The 24,358-nt window shown below is 32.4% G+C and overlaps 2 protein-coding genes across 2 annotated transcripts in view; both read left to right on the top strand.

Annotated features, from left to right (window-relative positions):
• The first annotated feature begins 7,049 nt into the window (after window positions 1-7,049).
• On the top strand, window positions 7,050-7,973 carry LOC126885363 (uncharacterized). Its single transcript, XM_050651921.1, has one exon. It carries the CDS (start codon window positions 7,050-7,052, stop codon window positions 7,971-7,973), a length of 924 nt encoding a protein of 307 aa, XP_050507878.1.
• A 2,812-nt stretch (window positions 7,974-10,785) lies between these two features.
• Window positions 10,786-24,358, top strand: part of LOC114339097 (homeobox protein unc-4-like) — a 244,904-nt gene continuing 231,331 nt past the window's right edge. Inside the window, exon 1 of the mRNA XM_028289733.2 lies at window positions 10,786-11,363. Coding sequence (XP_028145534.1) covers window positions 11,120-11,363 — 244 coding nt within the window. The 5' untranslated portion in view covers window positions 10,786-11,119. The remainder of the gene's footprint in view (window positions 11,364-24,358) is intronic.

The raw sequence follows: 24,358 nt of genomic DNA, 5'->3' as shown, positions 1-24,358 counted from the left end.
TAAATTTCATTACCAAGCAATAGGCTGTACTGTATCTCCATTATTAACGAATACATAATATTTATGAAAGACTTTGAAACTATGTATACTCGTATTACTACAGTGAGGACGTTTAGGTTGGAAAAAGTTCATTTTCTCGAGAATGGGCTATTTTGGAGATAAATATCCCGAAAGAGGTCGATTTTTATTTTTAAGTTATAATGTTTTATATCATAATAGTGCCGTCATTAACCTGGACATGATGACGTAATCGATGATGTTTTTTAAATGAGAATACGGAAGGTATGATAGCTCATTTGAAAGGTTATATAATTCTCTATTCATTAATATAATTACATGTTTCAACTGGCATTATAAAAAATAACGAAAATGTCAAATTATAATAGTTTCCTAAGATTCACTTAAATTTTCACATTAATAAAAATGATGAGAAGATAGAACTTAGATACAAATTATGGGAACAATATTTCTTGTTTATTTTTGTTAAATTTATTTTTACTTGTGTTGTTTTTTAGAAATTAAAGAAACAAAATGTACAAAGTATGTCTCTGTATCTAAGTTGTACCATATGGAAAACTTTTTTATTATTAATTTTACGAAAAAAGTTATTCTTTATAAAAAGTTCTGCATGGTCCAAAACCCAAGATTCAACCATCAGATATCAAATTTTATGAATGTTATACGAGGTATGTCCAAAAGTTTGAATTTCACTCAAGAGTAAAGTAGCTTTCTTTTTCACAATATTGAAAATTGCTATAATGAAAAGTTGTTTGGAATTAAAAACTATATTCTAATATGCAATTATATTCTTCTAAATTTTTGAAAAATTATGGATAACTAACATTATTTTCAGTTATTTCAATTGTGATAACTCTTTTATTATTCATTTTACGAAGAAAAGTGATTCTTAATAAAAAGTTCTGGATGGTCTAAAACCTAAAACAAAACCATCTTATATCAAATTTTATCAATTTTATACGAGGTATGCCAAAAAAGATAAATTTAGATCAAAAGTAAAGTACAGTGGAACCTCGATAAGTCGGCCCCCGATAACCCGGAAGTCCGGCTAACCCGGACCGATTTTCATCGGCCAAACATTTCAATAATAAAAATGTATGTATTATTTTAAAACATTTTATCTGCAGCCGCTTCTGGAATGTCTTAAAAATATCGAATTTCATTGATAAAACTTCCTTCAATCATAATATAATATTTGAGAGATAATGGGTATCTGTGTAATTTGAACTATATGATAGTAAAAATAATTCATACACACGGCGGCGGCAGAGCGACGTTCATTATCGCAAACAACAGGCACCTGTTATTCCATTATTTATTTTCAACTGTCTTTTAAAAAATTGTTTTTTAAACAATGGTCTTTTAAACAATGAAAGAGTCACTGTTCTTAAATGACATAACATCGTTCCGATGGCAGACCAGACGAAATTGACAAAACCAAACTGACTGAGTTTTTTTACCTAGAAATGAATAATACTCTATATTGTCTATACTAAACTCTATACAACTATAGGTAACTGTACATATATTTCATATTATTTGGCTTATAAGGGACTTTATCTATAATTATACCGTATTTTATTAATTTTTACCATGCTCTCCGGCTAACCCGGATTTTCGATAACCCGGATCGGCCGCGGTCCCGATTAATCCGAGTTATCGAGGTTCCACTGTACCTACTTCTGCCGAGATTAAGTCATAACCTGGAGCTTTTCGTGAGTTGAGTTTGGTTATTTCTTTCTTGACTTCTATAGGAGTAAAACTTTTGATTGGAAGGGACATTTGACATGCTGCGCTAATTAGTTCTTCCACTTCTTCATCAGGGTCTGGTGGCGCGGTTTGAAATAAACTCGTAAGATGTTCAGCAAAGACGTCCGCTTTTCCTTTGTTGGAATGAGCCCATTCACCATTTGGTTTATGGAGGGGAGGAATAGTTGTGTATGGTTTTTTGAGTTTCAGTCGTTTTCCATAGCGTCTGATCATTTGCTGTAAGGTTTGTAATGTAATGTTCGAAGGTTTCGTTGTTTGCAGCTTTGATTTTATTTTTTTCTAATTTTATGTTATTAAATTTGACTTTAAAATAAATTTATTTTGACATTTCTATTTCCACTCCGGAAATCGGTCTAAAAATATATTTTATACCTACCTACCTACCTAATAACCTTACCTTACTTTATAACTACATAATTTGTTTTTTCGAGAGCGATTTCCAAACTGCAAATCAAATGTCAAAATAAACTTTTTGTATTTACTTAAGTAATAAAAATATAAATGTTTGTTCAAAAAAATTTAATTTTTACAAGAAAAGTTACTTGCATTTTTTTTAAATCGATGGTCCATTTTGCCAAACTTTTATTTAATTATCAAAGATTTTTGTTTTTCAAAAATTAAGTAATTGGTGGACACAAAATAAATATGCCATTTTAATGCCTATTTGTCTAATTTGTAAAATTTCTATTAGAGTTTAAAACCGAAGAGAGGATAAAATTTTTCCTATAAACAAAACGAAGTACCTACCTAATTTTTTAAAAGTTTCGTTATTATCATAAATTACAACTAAGTGGCAGTGAAAAGCGAAAAAAGCAAAAAAATTCAGAGAACAGGGACGGCAGGCACAAAAAAATGCAATATTATCATTTTTTACACCCCACAACAGTGCGCAAATAGTTATTTATGAAACAGTTCGTGAAGTATGCTTTTTGCGAACGCACGCGATTTTTAGAGCACGAGCGACAACGGAGCGAGTGCTATACATCGCGTAAGTTCGCAAAAAGTACTTCACGCACAGTTTCATACAATATTTTATCTACGCTAAACAAATAAAAAAACTGTAACTCTTCGTCACTGGAATTCATTTCTGTTCTACAATTTTTAGAACTTTGACATTTAAAAATCCTAACTACTTTCAAACCACAATACTGTCAAAAATTTTGTTGTAAGTCATTGCTCATACTGTCATCACCATGACAACGCGAAAGTTAAGAATATTTGATTATATGAAAGTGTGCCAAAAACCCCATTGAAAGTGTGCGAAAAAGTAAATCCCATTTAAAATATATTGTTACTTCACGCACACTTTAAACCCTTCACGCACTGCTATCTATAATGACAGTTTTCACAAACTAAAAACTTATACATAACATAATATGACATAGAGTAGATAAAAGAAAGTTCGTCTTCTGTTTCTCATTAATCTGTGGTGACTATGGTTCATTTTTTAAATAGGAGGAGTACCTAATCTTAAGACAGATCCACACCCAATAATGTCACTAAGAAAATAACCAGATTCATCTTCTTTTATGGTTGGTCTTCGATGATAATCCATAAATATTATATTATACTAATACGTCGCTAAAAAGTTCTCTAAAAATAACTGTTTTTTAAATAAACGCGGACTAAAAATCTGAAAATTTAAGAAATATGGCAGAAAATACAAAAAAATCGCCGATATAACTTAATTACCCTATTAATTGTAAATGTCATTATCAAAATTTCATATCTATATCAATAGTGACAAATTTTTATAATTCAGTGCAGTAAACTTGCCTGTGGTTGGACCAATTACAAACAAGCATTACGGCGCGGTAAGTTTGAATTACTCCTCCTGTTTAAAAAAAGAAGGTATTGGGACCGTGCAAGTTCGGCAAAGCGACCCCTATTTCTACGCTCTGTACTATTATTCGCACTTTTAATTATATTGGCCAATTATATTAGTCCTGGTTACTGGATAATTGTCAAGGCCATAGTCCAAAAAAAATAATAAGAAGAAAAAATAAGATGCAGGTTATGTTAAGCAAACGTAAACAATTGTTTGTAGTAAATAAAATTAGTTATTAAAATGCAGTACTGCAAGCAAAATACAATTAATTAAATTTGCCTTTATATAATAATTGCATATCATATCAATATTGTGGAGCAATATATAATTTTTCTGCTTCAATGACAGAAGGTATGAAATATAAGTCAATTTGACAATTTTAATTGACAATATGAATTATTTAAGATAGTTGCAATATTTCTCCGCGACTCGCGCACAGTCGTTTCTCGTTTCCCTTTCCAAGTACTTGCACACCGCGAATAGTGATAGGGATAGTGAAAATAAATTATGTGATGAAGTTGCAATCAAAGAAAATGATACCTCTGCTGTTGATTTTTAAACGACTTCACCTGACACAAGTGCATCTCCGTCATCTCCTATGGAAAACGACAATGCCAGTAACTCTTTTGCTAGTGATAAGTATTCGCGGTGTGCAAGTACTTGGAAGGGAAACGAGAAACGACCGTGCGCGAGTCGCGGAGAATATTTCAACTATCTTAAATAATTCATATTGTCAATTGAAATTGTCAAATTGACGTATATTTCATACCTTCTGTCATTGAAGCAGAAAAATTATATATTGCTCCACAATATTGATATGATATGCAATTATTATATAAAGGTAAATTTAATTAATTGTATTTTGGTTTCAGTACTGCATTTTAATAACTAATTTTATTTACTACATACAATTGTTTACGTTTGCATAGCATAACCTGCATCTTATTTTTTCTTCTTATTATTTTTTTGGACTATGGCCTTGACAATTATCCAGCAACCAGGACTAATATAATTGGCCAATATAATTAAAAGTGCGAATAAAAGTACAGAGCGTAGAAATAGAGGTCGCTTTGCCGAACTTGCACGGTCCCAATAGGGGATTAGCCAAAACATATATGAAAATACATACACAAATTAATTCTTTGACAAGGTTGTCAAAACCAAACTTTCAGCATAATTGGTTAGCATGACGACGATCTTGGTTTCCATGACGACGATTCAAAACCACTGTTATTGTCTACTGATTTGACTTTCGAATATTATGTCAAAATTATTTTATTTCATCGAATTCTCGCGTTAATTTCATTAAAACATGAACACAATAAGATATATTTGAAATAAATTAGTAAATAATAGGTATCTAAATATTAGTTTATTGCATGTATTATAATTACTTTAAGGCCATATTAACATATCTAAATTAACACGCGTGCGGAAAAGTAAAACGCGTGCGGAAAAGTAAAACGCGTGCGGAAAAGTAACACGCGTGCGGAAAAGTAAAACTTTCTAAACTAAAACGCGTGGCGAAAGTAGACATTTTTGCACGCTCGTAGAAAAAATATATATTTTATTTATTGTTAATAAAAATTTAAATTTCTGGCGCAACTATATTTCTATTAAATATAGTTTAAAATTTAAAACTTAAAAAATTATTATTATTTTTAACCCGCGAGTTAGATAGAATCTCACATTTTATCCTTTTTCGCGATTTTTTTCTTCTTCTTTTTGTGGAATTTATGGCTTTGGGGAGAGCCAATTAGCTTTAATAATTGTTAGAAATAATATTTCTAACATAGCAAGTAAATAAAAATACTATAAAATAAAAATTTGTTGTAAATTCGTATTTAAATTCGTATTGTGAGATGAAATCTAAAACGCGACTGTTCACGTTACAGAAGTGAGCGCGACTACTCCCGGGTTAAATTATTGTATTTAGGAGCCTGAAAATTATACAGTGAGCACGTAAAGGTTGGAATAAATTCATTTTCTCGAGAATGGAGGATTTTGGAAAAATATCCCGAAACAGGTCAATTTTTATTTTTTAATTGCGATTTTTTGGCATATATATCATACTAGTGACGTCACCCATCTGGGCGTGATGACGTCATCTACGATTTTTTTAAATAAGAATAGGGGTCGTGTGATAGCTCCTTTGGAAGGTAATTCAATTCTCTATTCAATAATATAAACATTAACATAATTACTTACACAGGGTGTCCAAAAAAATTTTTTGAATTAAATTTATTTACATAAAAAGAAGAATGTGCGTAATTTATTTAACTCGAAATACATTTTACTCCTATCAGAAAACAGGAAACAATGTTTACTTGACAAATAAATATTATTTTTTGCTTAAATTCAGCATTAATGCAGCCACCCACCTTCCTCTTGGCAGTTTGAATAGGTTTAAGAGGAAAGTGAAGTTGTTAAGTGATTTGTTAATGGTTCTTTGAACGGATATACAATTATGCGGTAAAAATTAGAAAGTACATTTAGTTCGCTTTGGAATGAACAATGACGTTTTAAAAATGTTTCTTAGAAGGATAGGCAGTAAGCAAATTTATTGAGTTCAGAATATAAGGTTTTTGTTTAGCATTTTGTAACATCGAAAGTAATTTGGTGTCTCCTAGAATTTAACAAAATGGATAAGTTGTATACAAAATAAATTGGTTCTTAAGAAATGAAAATATGGATGTAGTGGGTAGACAGGATGTTTGTGATTGGGAGAAAGATAGATGGTGGGGATGAGAGTGTTGAGTCTGATTTTGAGGAGAAAAAAAATGGTCACTGTGTAATTATTATCTGGAGAGGACAGTCCAGTTTTTAAAAAGTGAGAAGTCGGTGTAAAGTGGTAAAATTGGCCTTTGCGAGCAGATCGTGGTGAAACGAAATCATTGACCGAGTTGAGAAGTTAATTTTCCTTGTGTTCGAGGAGATTCCTGTGTTCTGTCTAAAACGAGTAGCCGGTGGGTATAAATTTGCACAAGATATCGAGCAGAGAGAAAACTGAATAGAGATTTCGAGCGATTCCCGTTGTTTGTTTGTTGTTGAAGCAGTTTGGACGAGAAGGACCTTTCGCTACATCCTAGGAGCAAGTGTGAGAGAATCGAAGGCTGCGCAATCCAGGAAGAAGAAGTAAAGAAGAAACAAAAAGGTTAGTCAGAATTTTTGTTAAACGGAGAGAGTTTGTTTTATATCCACAGTAATCCACACCATATTTGTTTATTTTTGTATTGAGCATTTCTAACGTATGGTCCTAAAGTTTTGGGAAAAATTTCACCTGGTCTGATTGAGAAGCAAAATGCATTTAACAAAGAAGGCCATGGAATTGAAATGTCATCAGTTATTGACATTTAATAAACAAAGCATAATATTTTGGTTTGTGCTCTGCAAAATGTCTTATAAAATTGATATTCGTCGAGGTGTTTAAAATATGGTTGGGCGAATGTCGAAACGAGATATTGTTAATATTTATCGAGATCAAAACATAAGAAAATTGACAATTATTTATCGCACAATCAGAGAATGTGAAGAAGGGATACCATGTGTTAACTTGCGTAAAAGTGGCCGACCGCGGATTTTGAACAATATAAGAGAGGCAAGACTGATTGAAGCAGCTAAGAACAAAATTGGGGTCTCACAGCGAAAACTGGCCAGAAGATTTCATGTTGGAAAGACTACAGTATACAGGACCCTATCGAGTAACAGTATTATCTACCGGAAAAGAAGGAAAGCTCCAAAATACACAAAGGATCAATTAGAGAGAATTCTGAGATGTTGCCGCGCGTTAAGGCGAGTGCATTTCGTCAACAAGTTGATCGTGATGGACGATGAAAAATATTTTACTTTGTCCAACTCTGAGATGAAGGGTAACGATGGGTTTTACACGAACGATTACGAAAATGTACCTGATGAAATAAAATTCAAAAGTAAGAAAAAATTTGAGGACAAAATTTTGGTATGGTGTGCAATTTCTGAGGCTGGCTTTACCTCACAGCCCTACATTGGTGTTGTTCGAGGCGAAGCCTTAAACGCAAATATTTATATTCAAAGATGTCTCTCTAAATTGCTTCAATTTGTGAACACACATCATGCAAATGATCAAATAGTCTTTTGGCCAGATCTTGCTTCATGTCATTACGCGAGGATCACAAGGGACTGGTACGAAACTAACAACATTACCTTTGTACCGAAAGCAGACAATCCCCCCAACCTACCTCAGGCTCGTCCAATTGAAGAGTTATGGGCAATATTAAGTCGGAAAATCTATAATAACGGATGGGAAGCACAAAATCAGGAACAGTTAAGACGCCGCATATATACAAAAATTAGAGAAATTGACGCCGAGGTCGTCTAAAGGATGATGCAACGTGTCAGGGGAATTATTAGGGAAATCGAAAATAATGGTCCCTTATCTGTCATTTGAATTTTGATTTATAATAAGGATAGTTAAGTTAAATTGTTGAATAATTTAATAAAAATATAAGATTATTGTGGTCAGAGTTATATGCTTTTGAAATTTTTTCCAAAACTTTAGGACCATACGTTATAGCGTAATTTAGTCATTCCAAAATTTAAAGAAGAGATAAAAGTAATCAATGCAAAAGGAGAAAAATAAATTTTAGTATTTTTCTAAGAATAGTCTAACGAATTATTTAAATAAAATTTTTGTTAAAACAAAGGAGACATCAGAATTAAAGCTTAATTTATTAGATGAGAAAAAGTTGCAACAGAATTAAATTTTAGTATAATTTTTAAATCTTGTATTTATGGTATATTGGATAAATAAAAAATATTTATAACATTTATATGACATCGAGTGTGTTTAATTTCCCTGTTTTGTCCTTGGATGAAGTAAGCAACTGTTAGAGATACTAGAAGCCACAAACCTAAGGTAATGGATTAAAATTAAAATAGCCCTGAGAATAAAATTTATTAGAGAATTCAATTTAATTTTGGTTTTGTTTTAAATAAGTAATAATTAAAATAATGAAGTAACTAATCAAAATAAGAATTTGCTGATCAATCTCATAAAAAGAGAGAAATGGGTACAGAGCATAACGATATATAAGTATATATACCTACATATACCTACTTAGATATATTTTTTATCTAGTAGGTCGATATGTTTTACATTTTTATGTCAACTGTGAACTGTGTAGGTATCATTTGTGAAAAATCTGTCAGGTTTCAAAAATGATTTGGGGGTTAAAATATCGTCCCCTGCCAGATCATTAAAAATGAAAAGGCTTTTAACGGAATTTTGCTATAGACATATTTACAGAGCCTGTAAGTTATGTAGCAACATTGTCCATTTCCATATTTGTACAACTTTATTAACGCCCTAAAACAATTATTTCCAAATATTTTCCAATAAATCCCTAAAAATACACCGTTATCAGTTTATCAAACAAAAAATAACATATCTAAATTCAACTACACCAAAAAGCCATCAAACCAAAAATAATAAATAACTTAAGTACCTAAGTAGGTACAATATCTTTGTTAGACCAACAAAAATAACTAATTAATTTCCTGAGAGTTAAGGATCATTTCTAATAATGTTAGGTACAAGAGTCAATAATTTTGTCAGTTAAGTAGGTAGTTCTTGTCTTGTATTTAGGTACATACCTATATTTTCTCGATAAGCGATTTCTTTCATATTGAATAGTCGATAGGGTTCAAATAATGCGATCTAGGTGGCCATTCATGATGCATCTGTGTCCTATCCACCTATTTCCATAAGGTGCATGAAGATGTTGACGAACAGCAACTCAGAAATGTGATAACGTCTCTTTGTGCATAAAGTAGGTACATACCTACCTAGATACCTATATTAGGATTGTTAATTATTTACCAGTTTACTTAAAGTATTTTATTACAATATCAGGTAGGTACATCCAAAATGATTTAAAAACAGGTTCTATTACTCAGGGAATTCGAATACAAAATTTAGGGAAACGATCGGCACATTCAGAAAATATTGGCATTATATATTTTTTTATAAAATTATGCAGATACAAATTGGAATAAATAATTGGAATAGTTAATTTTATTTATCTTAGGTATATCAATTTTTTTAGTCAGTTACCTACATTTTGAAATTTGAATTTACTGTGTTCATAAATAATATCTAGATCAACGGTTCTCAATCTTTTTGTGTCATGTACCTACCACCAAATACTTTTTATTATTTTTGGTACCACCTAACTGAAATACATATCTATATAACTAGGTGATCTAATTAACTATAATAGTGGTGCTGATTTTGGCGGTTTTTGCGTTTTGTGTACCACCTCAAAACATGAAATGTACCACCAGTGGTACATGTAGGTACCACAGATTGAGAGCCGCTGATCTAGATAGATACATATACCTACTTAATTTAAAGAATAAATAAGGACTAAAATTGTAATAATATACCTACATTTTTTAAATAAATATGATATTTGTAAATTTTGCGCGTTGTTACCTATTTATTTTTAAAGACAAAATAGGTATATGACGTGCACACAAATATTCTCTGCAAGCCTCTGACCATAGGTACATTTATTTATTATAATTATTAGATATGATTAGTTACTTATAATTAATTATAGATACCTATATATTTTTTATCTAGTAGGTCGACATGTTTTAGATTTTTATGTCAACTGTGTATCATTTGTGAAAAATCTGTCATGTTTCAAAAATGATTTGAGGGTTAAAATATCGTCCCCTGCCAGGTCATTAAAAATGAAAAGGCTTTTAACCGAATTTTGCTATAGACATATTTACAGAGCCTGTAAGTTATGTAGCAACATTGTCCATTTCCATATTTTTACAACTTTATTAACGCCCTAAAACAATTATTTCCAATTAAATGCCGGCAACAATAAAAAACCCTAATTACCCATAAATCCCTAAAAATACACCGTTATCAGTTTATCAAACAAAAAATAACATATCATCTAAATTCAACTACACCAAAAAGCCATCAAACCAAAAATAATAAATAACTAAAACATATTGACATCAGACCATTCCTCAATAATGATATTCACCACTTTGGGAGGGATAATATCTGTGGGCGGTTCGTCGCTGCGCCAATAGCGATCGTCGTATTCACTTTGGTGGAAGGCAACACGCCTCCCGCTAACTTATACTGAAGGGAGTTAGTGAATCCAGCTGTTTCGTATCAAACGCATGTCTTGTGTGCAGGGAAATCTTGCACATGGGTTCATAACGTAAATAACTCAATAACTTATATCGCTAGTAAAAAGTTTAGTGGCCAGTGTTCCGAAAATACTCACTGGAGCATAACACGAAACAACCCTTCTAAATAACAACCTACAAACATTCGGTGTATTATAACAAGTACTAACGGCAAAATTTTCGCGATTTTTAAAGGACTAAAATAATGAAGTGAACAAGGACTGTTCTATAGATAAAAAACATGAAGTGTCGTGTCTAATAGTGCGTCAGTGTCCGTAGTGATTTAACATCAACAAAGTGGGCGAAAAAATGGTACTGGAATCGGGGGTTCTACCCCCTCCGCTTCAGCTGTATGCTGCCGCGGCTGCCCATCTAGCCCCACGGCCTCCTTGGGCACCCTTATTGCAATTCCCGGGTGCTGCCCAATTATTGGGCATGCATGGCGCCTTTTCCCCGTTAAATAGACCGAGGTATCCGCATGGACTTGTGCCTGGAATGAGAGCTGCTCCTGGACCTCCCTCAGAAGATAGTGGAAGTGAAACTGTTGGTAAAGGTAAGTTTGTATTACTAATATGTCCAATTTGTCCCAAATCACAAGATTAAAATCACAGATATCCAAATATTACATACACATACATTTGAAGAGAATAGTAAAATGAGGGGAATTACAATCAAAATAGAAGTAGTTATAAAAATAGTAAGTACTATCTTTCTTCTACAGTACATTATGTTTCCCTACAGTTTTCTTTGACATTTGTTTCTAAATTATTATTATTTATGCCTGCGTGTATTGTCCAAAAATCTGGATTTTTTGATGAAAATAATAGTTTTCTTGCATTTCTCATATTTTCCCTTCTGTGTTAACATTCTTATCAATGATTTTTCTATTAGATTCATGTCTGGAAGCTTTTTCCTTTTAACGCCTGTCCTCCTTTTTGTGTTTGTCCGTACCTACATTATTTGATTTTTTATCTGTTCAACATGTTTTGGTGTATTGCATAGGCGTAATTTAATCACAAAAATCTGGTCGGATTTTTGGAGTTTTTAGTTTCATTATCTACCAAAATGTACAAACTCATTATACCTATTTCACAAACGAGCATTAACCTAATCATAAAAACTGTTAAAACTCAGCACTAGATATATGTACATATAAATAAAATTCATCATCATCATCATCTTCTTCTTTAGCCCATTTCTATCCAACTTTGAACATAGGCCTCCCGCAAATCTTTCCATATCTGTCTGTCCTTGGCGGCGCTTTTCCAGTGATTTCCTGCATCTTTTACAATATCGTCCTTCCATCGCATCTAAGGTCTTCCTCTTCCCCTGTCCACAGTCTCCAGTTCTGTATTTCAGCATTCCATATTTTATCTTCCTCTCTCGCATTGTGGCCCGCAAATCTCCACTTTAACCCTGTTATATGTTCTGTTATATTTTTTACTTTTGTTTTCTCTCTTATCCATTTGTTTGATTTTCTGTTTTACAGTTTTATTCCCAACATGGATCTTTCCATTTTTCTTTGAGTTATTTCTATTTTATTTATGTTGGCCTTTGTTAATGTCCAGGTTTCTGAGCCATACGTCAGAACACAAACATATTTGTTTATTTATTTACTGACGTAAAGAAAATCTTCTTCTTTTTTCTTTTGACCTTTAATTCGTCCAATTTTGAAGGCTTCCCCCAGTTTCCCCCATTCGCTTCTGTTTTGTGCTTTTTGCTTCCAGTGTGTTCCTCCTATCTTTCTAACGTCATGCTCCATTGTTTATCCTGGCATTCCACCTATTGTCCGTTTGTCAGGCGTTATGACCTACGAAACTCTATTTTAACCTGGCTACATGTTGTCCTGCGTCTTTGACTTTTGTTTTATTTCTTATCCAGTTGTTTTACTTTTTGTCTTTTAATTTTACCCCTAACATCGCTCTCTCCATGGCTCTTTGTGTCTTCATTATTTTATCCATGTTTGCGTTGGTCAAGGTCCATGTTTGGCATGCGTATGTGAGAAATGGGAGTATGGACTGGTCAAACCCTCTTGTTTTTAAATATTGTTGTATTTTTTTATCCTTTAAGACCCATTTTAATTTCCCAAATTCTTCCCAGGCTAATCTAACCCTTCTTTTTACCTCCGCTGTTTGGTTTTCCTTATTTATTTTTATTATCTGTCCCAAATACAGTGCGCTGGAATAAGTGTTACACCCCCCCTTATTAACTTATTTATTTTTAGCACATAAGCAAAGCGCTCGGACAGGTCGATTTTTAAAATAATAATATGTAGTATATTTTAGCATCAATGTTTCGAATTTTACGCGATACCTCTTCAGGTGGCAGGCACAACTTTGATTTTTTTAAATGGGAAAGTACATAATGTGACACCTCATTTAAAATCTTTTTAAATACTGATTACAAAAATGTATAACACTTTAATCCTCTTTAAGAGCATATTATGTGCAAAATTCCGTTCGAATTATTTTTAAACGCATTTATTTTTTTCGAATCCTGAGAAAACTAATACTAGATATTTTTGAGAAATTTAAACGCAGAATGAAAGACATATTACTACCGAGAGCTGAAAGTCCCTTAGAATAAACAAAACGTTTCTTTTGAATGATTTATTTGAAATTAAAAATCAGACTTAATTTTCTCTTTTATGGCAGCATCCATAAACTACGTCGTTGAAAAGGGGGAGGGGGACTTTGCTTATTACGACGGAATACGACAGGGGGAGGGGGCCATCAGTGCACATCCGACGTCGTTTGAAGTTCACGAATATAAAAAATATACCCTATTTTAGAATAAAAAAAATTTGCCTATTACTTTTATCGCATACTTTTCATTTCGTTTTTATCACTCACAGCCTTAAATTATATTGCTAGCAGTTTTATACAGAATAACAAACAATAAAACATTGTTCTATGTCTAAACAAACGCTTCTTTTCAGAACAACGTCTGGAAGCAATAAATATTAAACTGTTCACTTATTTACTGAATACTCTGTGTGGAAAAATTCTAAAAGAATGAATAGAAATAAAATATTATATTCTATTTAGTTAGTACATTGTATCTATGTATTTATACTTAATAAAAGAAATGGCATTGAAATCAAAACAAAATAAGTATCAAGATTTATATGATGTAGTTAAGAAAGCATAGGAACTCCGATAAAAGTGTTGTCTTTTGTCCCTATAAAGCTAATTATTAGTTGTACAGTGAATTAAGAGAGTAAACAGATATTAATGAGCTACATAGTACCTACATAGTAATACTGATTTGGATACATTCGTAAATAAACTTTAAGACTTTTAAAAAACCTTTAAAAATCTAGGAATAACATGGAATTTAAAAAAAATCACTAAAAGGGGGGTCATGAGTTGCAATTGCGACGTCGGTATGAAGGGGGGTCAACTGCAAACGACGCTTTACGACGGAAGGGGGGGAGGGTACCTATTAAAAACTCCAAAATTTTTACGACGTAGTTTATGGATGCTCCCTATTCACCCCTGTGACTTATTAAAATAATCATTATAGTAGTTTTCAGGGACTTTCGACTCTCGATAATACTGCAGTATTTCATTCTGCGTTTAAATTTTTCAAAAATATATATTAGTTTTCTCAGGATTCGAAAAAAATGAATACCTACATTGAAAAATAATTCGACAGAAAATTTGCACCTACGCTGTCAAAAAGGCTTAAAGTATTATACATTTTTGTAATCAGTATTTCAAAGGCTTTTAAATGAGGTATCACATGATGTACTTTCCCGTTTAAAAAAATCAAAGTTGTGCTTGTCACCTGAAGAGGGATCGCGTAAAGTTCGAAACATTGATGTTAAAATATACTATGATTATTTTAAAAATCGACCTGTCCGAGCGTTTTGCTTATGTGCTAAAAATAAATAAGTTAATAGGGGGGGGGGGGTAACATTTCTTCCAGCGCACTGTATATACACTCACCGGCACAAACTTCCGTCACCCAAAATTGATTTGATTAAGTTTGACAATTTATAACTTTATTATTTGTGCTCCGATTTTTAAGATTCTTGCACCAGTTTGTAGGTGCATGTATTGGTATTATTTGGTATAATTCCGGTAACAAAAAAATTTTGCTTGCATGGCATTATACAGGGATGAACGTAAGCGTTGTATTTTCTCCTAAGTTAAAAAAAATCTGTGGAAAAATGGAATAGCTGATTTTGTCTCATAGTCCTGTCATATTATCCTGGAGGCATCATCAACATTTTGTTTTTTAAATTATCTGAATATCTTTTTTCTTGTAAGGGCTGTACCATTTTTTGTAAATAAAAATACTGATTGACTCATAAAATAGAGGTTGGATTGATAAGATTAGAATGGCCCGCATGCAGCCCAGATCTCAATCCTATTGAGCATTTATGGGATGAATAAAAAAAAGCTATTTGCCGTCATCCTAGACCTCCAGAAAATTTGGTACAGTTATGGCCCTGGTAAAGGAACATCGGGCTATTAGACCAATCAAGTTAGTAAAAAATAAGCCGTTTTTCGACATAATTGAAAAGACGAGGTTTGACAGTTGAAATGTGTAGTATGGGATATTACAAAAAGGCTACCATCTTGGGATTCATCAATTTTTTAGTGGAACATTTTTTAAATAAACAATCAAAACGTCAAACTTAGTTTTTTACTCATAACTTAAAAACTTGTTTATTTAGAAATTTGACGTCCACAGGTAACTTTTTCAGAAAAAAAAGATACATCGAATGGAATACACCAAATTAAAATCGGTTAATAAACAAAAAAGTTATTGCAAAACGGACGACAAAATCACTGTTTTTGAATATTGTTAATATCAATTTTATTGTTTATTAAAATATGTTTAAATATACCTAAACTTGAGGGCATTATGGTGTTTGAATGGTGTGCAAAAAATGGTCCAGATCTGTGAAATAGTTTTTGCAAAATTTAATTTGTTTATAAAATTTTTTGAAAAACGAGCTAAGTTCTGCGGCTGGTCCAGTTAATATGGCTAAATGTATCTCAATTATCAGGGACTCATTTCCTTCGTTAAGATGTATACTAATACCCTATGAAAAAAAAAGTAAAAAAAATTACATGTACGTACACAAAATTATTTGTTAATAAATAGCAGTTCTTAAGCTTATTAGCAATTACAATAATTTCGTAGAAATTAGATCAAATTAAATGGCAATAAAAAATACTGAAAGCTGGTTAAAATACACAACTTCTAAAAAAAATTTTTAGGTCCTACGACCCTTGGGGTCTGAGATAGCCCCTTTTTTTGAAAGAATCACTGTTACGTTAATTAACAACACTAAGATCTGAAATTAACCAATCTTTTATAAGAAAAGTCAAAGTTTTTAACAAAGTTTTTTTGCAAAAAAAAATGTTAAAAATTGTTTAAACAGTATTGTTATAAAGAAAGAGTATTTTGCGTTCCGACTAAAGTAAAAAAAAAAAATGATGGGCGCAGCCGAATGAGAATAAATTCGCGGATTAGCATTCGCTAGCGCTAGACCGTTGCAGCCCATTTTTAACATTGACAGTATACCGGATTTGAAGCTTAATATTATATTTATATATTTTGGTAGAAACTTGAATTTTATGAATATTATTATGTTGCACATTTATTTAGTAAAATTATATTTTAAATAAATAAATTTAAAAAATAACAATAAAAAGGCCACAAAGTCAAAATATGCAACAGAAAAAAAGTTACGCGACCTTATAGACGAGTGGTACGTGGTACTCCCCCTAAAAAAACGCTCATTTCTCGAGATATCAACCACGGTGTGGTGAATGGCTAATTTTGGTCTTACTTTATACTTTTTATGGTGGTGAAAACGAAAATGAGTTTTATTTTGAATTTTAGATGGGGAAACATTGTCAAAATCGCAATTTTACACTAAAAATAAAAAAAAGATGAGATCACGTTTTTCTTAAAATTAAAAGTTACACCATTTTTTTTTTCTATAAAACATTTTGTTCTCTGTACTCTAGATTTTAACTTAAAATTAATTAAACAGCTAAATTTCAAATTTTGTTACTCAACTTTTGCGATTAAACTTTGCAATTCAAGAATCTGCACCTTTTACTTCAAACAATTTATAACTTTCTTTATGGCAAGACGGAAATATTGAAGCAGGTCCCATTGTCTTCAGAAAGGTGAGAAATATATACTATAAAAATATCAGAAAAAAATATTACAATGGAACAGAGTTGTAGCAAAGTAAACTCAAAAAAACGTGATTTTTTTTATTTTTAGGGTAAAGTTGCGATTTTGATAATGTTCCCACACGTAAAATTCAAAACAACCCTAATTTTAGTTTTGAGCACCATCAAAAATATAAACTATGACCAAAATTAGTATTAGTATCTCGAGAAATAAGCTTTTTTTGGGGTGTGCCGCTCGTCTATAAAGTCACATAACATTTTTCCTATTGCATATTTTAAATTAAATTTTTTTGGAAAACTTCTTCATAAATTATATTTTATTTCTGTGTTAATTAAAATTATAAACTAAAAAGTTTGTCACTCAACTTTTTTAAGTAAACATGAAACTAACGAAATCTGACGACAAAATTTTTAAAAATTAACAACTTCTCTTTTAACGTGTTGAGTCATTTTGGACAAATCTCATTTTTATCTAAATGCTTCAAAGATAACACAGTAAAATTTTCAAAAGGAAATATTTACAGCGACCAAAAATACAGTGAGTTAAAATTGAAAAAGCATCAAAATTGATTTTTCGCATTTTTGCATAAAATTTGATTTTTGAACATGTTCCACTAATTCTAGAAAAAAATTAACTCTATATTCGGATTCAGAGACCTCGAAAACTTAAGGAATGACGAAAATTTGTCATTCACCTTAAAGTGGATTTTTGTGGTCGGGATAACGTAATTTTAATAGTTGCTGCCGCATGCCGGTCGCCAACCGCGGCCACTATTCAGTCAGTCGACTACGCCCGCTATTTTTTACTTTAGTCGGAACGCAAAATACTCTGTGTTTATAACACTCCTATTTAAACAATTTTTAACATTTTTTCTTACTAAGAACTTTGTTAAAAACTTTGGCTTTTCTTATAAAAGATTGGTTAATTTCAGCTCTTAGTGTTATTAATTAACGTAACAGTGATGTTTTCAAAAAAAAGGGGCTATCTCAGACCCCAAGGGTCGTAGGAACTAAAAATTGTTTTTGAAAGTTGTGTATTTTAACCAGCTTTCCGTATTTTTCATTGCCATTTAATTTGATGTAATTTCTACGAAATTATTGTAATTGTTTATAAGCTTAAAAACTGCTATTTATTAACAAATAATTTTGTGTACGTATATGTAATTTTTTTTTACTTTTTTCTGTCATAAGCTGTTAGTATACATCTTAACGAAGGAAACGAGCCCCGGATTATTGAGATACATTCAGCCATATTAACTGGACCAGCCTCAGAAACTAGCTCGTTTTTCAAAAAATTTTATAAACAAATTCAATTTTACGAAAACTATTTAACAGATCTGGACCATTTTTTGCACACCATTCAAACACCATAGTGCCCTCAATTTTGGGTATATTAAAACGTATTTTAACAAACAATAAAATTGTTATTAACTATATTCAAAAACAGTGATTTTGTCATCCGTTTTGCAATAACTTTTTTATTTATTAACCGATTTTTATTTAGCGTATCTCATTCTATGTATCTTTTTTTTCTGAGAAAGTTACCTGTGGACGTCAAATTTCTAAATAAACAAGTTTTTAAGTTATGAGTAAAAAACTAAGTTTGACGTTTTGATTGTTTATTTAAAAAATGTTCCACTAAAAAATTGATGAATCCAAAGATGGTAGTCTTTTTGTAATGTCTCATACTACACATTTCAACTGTCAAACCTCGTCTTTTCCGTTATGTCTAGTAAAAACCTAACTTGATTGGCCTATATTCCCCAAACAAGGAAAGCACATCTTTATTGGATGCTAAACAGTACCTAAACAGATTGCGAGCAGTCGTTGCTGCAAGAGGTGGACATACTCGCTATTGAATTGTTTTTTGTTGTTAATTTTGTTTTGTTTTGTTAATTTTAGTGCGTTTGATATTTTTAATTAAATAAACCTTCAAAGCAGTGTTTTTATTTACAGCTCTTACAAGAAAAGAGATATTCGGATAATTAAAAAAACAAAACCTTAGTGATATCTCCAGGATAAAACAAAAGGAGTATGAAACAAAATCAGCACTCCAATTTTTCCACAAAATTTTTTAAAGTTAGGAGAAAAAGAACGCTTCCATTCACCCCCGTATAATGTCATCTGAGCACAAATTTTTTGTTACCGGAATAATAAAAAACGACATCAATACATGCACCTATAAAATGATGTAAGAATTTTGAAAATCGGAGTACAAATAATAAAGTTATAGCGTTGATTGATAAATACCCCCATATAATTTATCAATCAACGGTTATAGATTGTCAAACTTAATTAAAAATTTTGTGGTTGGCGGAATTTTGTGCCGGTGAGTGTATAATCACTAACCGCTTCTATTGTGGTTTCGTTTAGTATTACGTTTCTATTATTTTGTGTATTTGTCATTGTTTTGATTTTGGTAAAATTCACTTTTAGACCTATTTGGTCTAAAAATGAATTATGTAGAATTCTATATTCCACAAATAGGTCTAAATAAAATCATACACATTACTATATTATACCTACACGGAGAAATCAGATCTGTTAACTTTTGATATATGTAGGGTATGTACCTACTAAGGCACTGAATAACGCACTCTCTACTACATACTAATTTAAATTGGTCCCTAAAAATAACAAGTGTTGAAGAGATCATCTATTACTATCGTTTCAACTATCTGTTTGTTTGGTTTTTTGGCCATTGTTACTTTTTGAATATTGATCCCAACCTGATACAATTCGAAACGGCATCTTCTAGCGAGGTAAAGAAGGATCATACTTATTTACCTATACTTACGATTATCTTATAAAGAACACAGATTAAAATGCAAGGAAAAAGCTTTCGACTTTCGAAAATAGAAAAATGTGAAGTATTAAATAGAATTGGAAATTACCTACGAAAAACAGTCAACGGATTAACGGCGAAGCGATATAACCTTAATGACAACAATTCGGCATGAAAACGAAGATAGGGTAGGTATACCTAAAAAGTTTCAACTTTACTAAAAATACCGTTTACCTACATGCATAACGCTATTTCTGTATGATGTTTTTCAAATAAATGTTTGTTTCTTCTTCTTTTAATCTTCTTTTAAGCCTTCTTTTATTCTTTTCATATTAATGTCAATAAAAAAATTTTTTTGTTGACGAAAAGATCTTTGTTGGTTATCTTAAAAATTAAGAAGATTTACAATAAGTACATTTTATATTTCTATTCTATTACTTTATCTTTATAGATCTTTTCTTTATTTTATTCATGACCTGTTGGAGTCTTAGTACAATCTGTTTTAAGAAGATTAATAAGTTATTTGTTTATAACTTAAATTGACAAAGATAATTTCTAAACTGAAAACTACAGCATATTGGCTAGGTCCTTTACACAATTTTATTATAATTTACAATATCCTCTATTTTTGTAAACCTGTCACTATATTGCCATAGAACTTGGTTCTCCTGAGTCTTTTAATTTGATTAATGTTGTCAAAGACCTGGACGACCGCAACATTCATGTTTTTGTGATTCCTTGGATACTTGGTGATGTATTAAAAATTGTCCATTTGAAAACTACTTATTTATTGTGCCGTTTACCACATCCCAATTTAATATGTTTTAATAAAGATTGTGATAAATCAATAAAGAATCGTTTTTTTATTAATTTAATACTTTTTATGTCGATATTTTATCGAGCATTGTATCGATATTTTAAAGAAATCAATATCAATACGATATTTTTATAAGAAAGTATTGCCGATATCGATACACGATACGATACTTCATTGGTATAATCAATACAATACTCAATACTTAAAAAGTATCGATATTGTATCGTATCGTGAGGCTCTAACTATCGTCGCTCCACATAATCGATTGTACCTAATAATCGTCGTGTTATTGTATTTCCTTTTTTTTTATTTTATTTGTTGTATCCGTTTCATGTGATCCTGTATGTGTTAAAGTTATCCCCAAAAATTTTTACTTATTCATTTCTGTTTGTTTTATTGAATTGTTATTTCTCCAGATCTTCTGCGGTGTTTCTAATAACCATGTATTGCACTTTATTATAATTCATTTCCAAACCCTAGCTTTTCCACAGTATTCTTCAGCCAATTTATTATACCTATAGACGATGTCGTGTTTGTCTTCCGCTAAAATTATTTGTTCATCCCAATAAAAAGCCTTGCATTTGAAAAGTAACATAAACTAGAACTTTTTGTATATCACGGTGTGTTATGTAGGTACCTACCAAGGAGCATTTATAGACTAAGTATTATGTTGGAATCGTTTTTTTCCCTGGAAGCCGTCTGTTGTGAACCGGTTGTACTGCAGCCACTTGGCTTATTGTACATCTTCCATTCGTTTATGAAACCCATTCCAGAATTCTGGAACCCTGTACCAGCTTGTACAGGTCTAGTGGGTGGGTGCCATATATATTTGGAGTCACTTCGATGTCTCCGAAAAGTGTTTGCCGCCTCCGATCTAATGCCTCACAGTCATGCAAAATATGGTTGACTGTTTCAGGTTCTCTGTTACAGAGTCTGAAGCTCAAGTCTCCATGCAACAGCCCCATTGTATGCAGGTGACCCTTAACTGGCGCATGTCCAGTGAGGAAACCTTTTATGACTCTGAGCTGATTCCTGCTTGTTTTCAGCAGTAACTCAGCCCTACTAGCACATGTCCGTCCGATATACATCTTGCCATGTGTTTGACCGGGTACACTGTCTGAGTGTGAGTTGTGTTGGCTTCGGATCCAGGCTTTTTTCGTTCGCGGACGGTGCTTTTTGGCACTTCCACGGCCGGCTCTGGGCCCAGGTATTTTGTAGCTGATGCTCTCTTGGCAAGTGCATCAGCTCTTTCATTGCCGTATATGCCCCGATGACCTGGAACCCATACCAGTATAACACTGTTATGTTGTGCCACTCTGTGAAGTTCTTGTCGACATTCCCACACCAGCCTAGAGTTCACCTTAGGGTTTATAAGAGCCCCAATAACTGCTTGGCTATCTGTGCATATGTTAACCCGCTGCAGTTCGAATGCCCTTAGGTTGTTTTCTCTTGCACATTGCAAGATTGGAAAAATCTGTGCCTGAAATACGGAGGTATATTCTCCAAGTGGAATATAAATGTTAAAATTTCCACCACTACAGAATATTCCTGCGCCCGAACCGTCTGCAGTTTTAGACCCGTCTGTATACCAGGTGTAACCCTGCAGTCTGGGAATCGTTACATTGTAGAAATTGTTTTCAGCCGCACAATACTAGAGCTTTATGACTCATAACTCCAAAGAGGATTGAGGATTTGTGTGTCTTGTCATTTATTTTTCACATTGTCCCTTTATTGAAGGTTTGCATCGACAGTGGTGCCCATAGATATTTTGCGGTGTTTTTGTGTGGGCTCTGGACACTATTTTGACTGAGTAGGTAATTATGACTTGTTTTATTGGTTAGGTCATCGGAATCCTTTAGTTTGATTCTGTACCATTTTGGCAAATTTTTAATATTATTCGTTGGAACCTTGAAATTGCTATGCTACTTTTTCGCAATCAATAAAACAAGGGTGTTCTGAATAAGCTCAGGAACATGTTTTGCATATAACATATACAAATATGGTGTAGGTTGCTTCCTTACATCTCTAATATCTTCTATCAATCTTCTATCAGAACATTCTTTCTTCTGCTTTAACATAAAGTATTTATCTGATCTATATGACCCCAATAGAGACAAGTAGTATTTTGGGAGGCGAGATCTGATTTTTTCTAATAAATCTTTATGCCAAACTAAATATGTTCTTCTTCTTTTTGTATAGACATGACTGTCTATTTTTTCAATATGCCTCTAGTAAGTTGTCGTTCCATAGTTTTCGTGGTCTTCCCACTGATCGTCTTTCTATTGGGGAACCGTCTCTCGCTGTCCTGACTACCCTATTTGTTGTCATTCGGCTTATGTGGTCATTCCATTCTATTCTTCTGTTTCTTACCCAGTTATTAATGTTATCCACCTTGCACCTCCGTCGTATATCTGTACTTCTAGCTCTGTCCCATAGAGTCTTACCATCGATTTTTCGAAGGGTTTTCATCTCCGCTGTTTCGAGCCATCTTTTTGTCCTCTCTGTGTCGGGTCGTGTTTCTGCCGCGTATGTCATTATTGGTCAGATGACTGTTTTGTAAATTCTGCCTTCCATTTCTTTTCCGATATTTTTATTTCTCCATATTGTGTCATTCAGGCAACCTGCGGCTCTGTTTGCTCTATTCACTTGATCTTCCACTTCTGTTTCGAGCCTTCCGTAGCTAGATAGTGTGATGCCTATGTATTTAAACTCCATCACTTTTTCTATTATCTAACCTTTCAGTTCCAATTTACATCTTATTATATATGCTGTTATAACCATGCATTTTGTCTTTTTTGAGGAAATTAACATGTTAAATTTTCTGGCGATTATGTTGAATTGGTGCAGCATACGTTGTAAATCATCTTCACTTTGAGAGATTAGTAGGTATTGCATCGTCCGCATAGCAGATTATTTTAAGTTGTTTTTCTCCCATTTGGTATCCTTTTTTAGTTCTTACTTTTTTTATTATTTCGTCCATGATCAGGTTAAACAATAAAGGACTCAAGGAATCCCCCTGTCTTATCCCATTGCCGGCTTCAATTGGGTCAGTTAGTTCATCTTCCACTTTTACTTTTATTGTGTTGTTCTGGTAAATGTTCTCTATCGTTTTAATTTCCCAGAAGTACCTCTCTCGAGTATAACAAGTGGATAACGTCCTTTAATGTGACCCTGTCAAATGCTTTCTTAAGATTCACGAAACATAAATATGCCGGTTTGTTGTATTCCAACGATTTCTCTTAAACTTGCCTCATTATAAATATAGCGTCAGTGCATGACCTTCCGGCCTAAAACCTTGTTGTTCCTCTGCTAATGTTATAATTTCATTCATTTTGTTTTTTATCACTTTTGTTGTTAATTTTAATGTTGTGTTTAATAAGTTAATCCCTCTGTAATTCTCCGGGTCTGATTTGTCTCCTTTTTTGAAGAGAGGTATTAGGATGCTTGATCTCCATTCTTGTGGTATTCTGTTTTGTTCTATTATTTTTTGTATTAGTTTTAATAGTTGTTTAGTTAGATCTTGTCCTCCGTACTTTAGGAGTTCGTTCGATATTCTGTCCTCTCCTGGAAATTTTCTATTTTTTAATTTTCTTAATGCTTCCTTTACCTCTCCCTCCTCGATGTTTATTTCTTCATTTGTCGTAACTTCAGGTGTTGGTGGTTCATTATCGTCGCCTTTAGCAAATATAGATCGGACGTAGTCTGCCCATGTTTCCTTCTGAATGTGTTACGCTTTTATTAATTCGTTCATCTCCTTTCTTTGCCCTCTGATCATTCTCCAT

The sequence above is a fragment of the Diabrotica virgifera genome, chromosome 5 (assembly GCF_917563875.1).
Source record: "Diabrotica virgifera virgifera chromosome 5, PGI_DIABVI_V3a".
Taxonomy (NCBI): Eukaryota; Metazoa; Arthropoda; class Insecta; order Coleoptera; family Chrysomelidae; genus Diabrotica; species Diabrotica virgifera.
The sequence above is the reverse complement of the archived record's forward strand: the minus strand, read 5'-3'. Positions and strand labels throughout refer to the sequence as shown.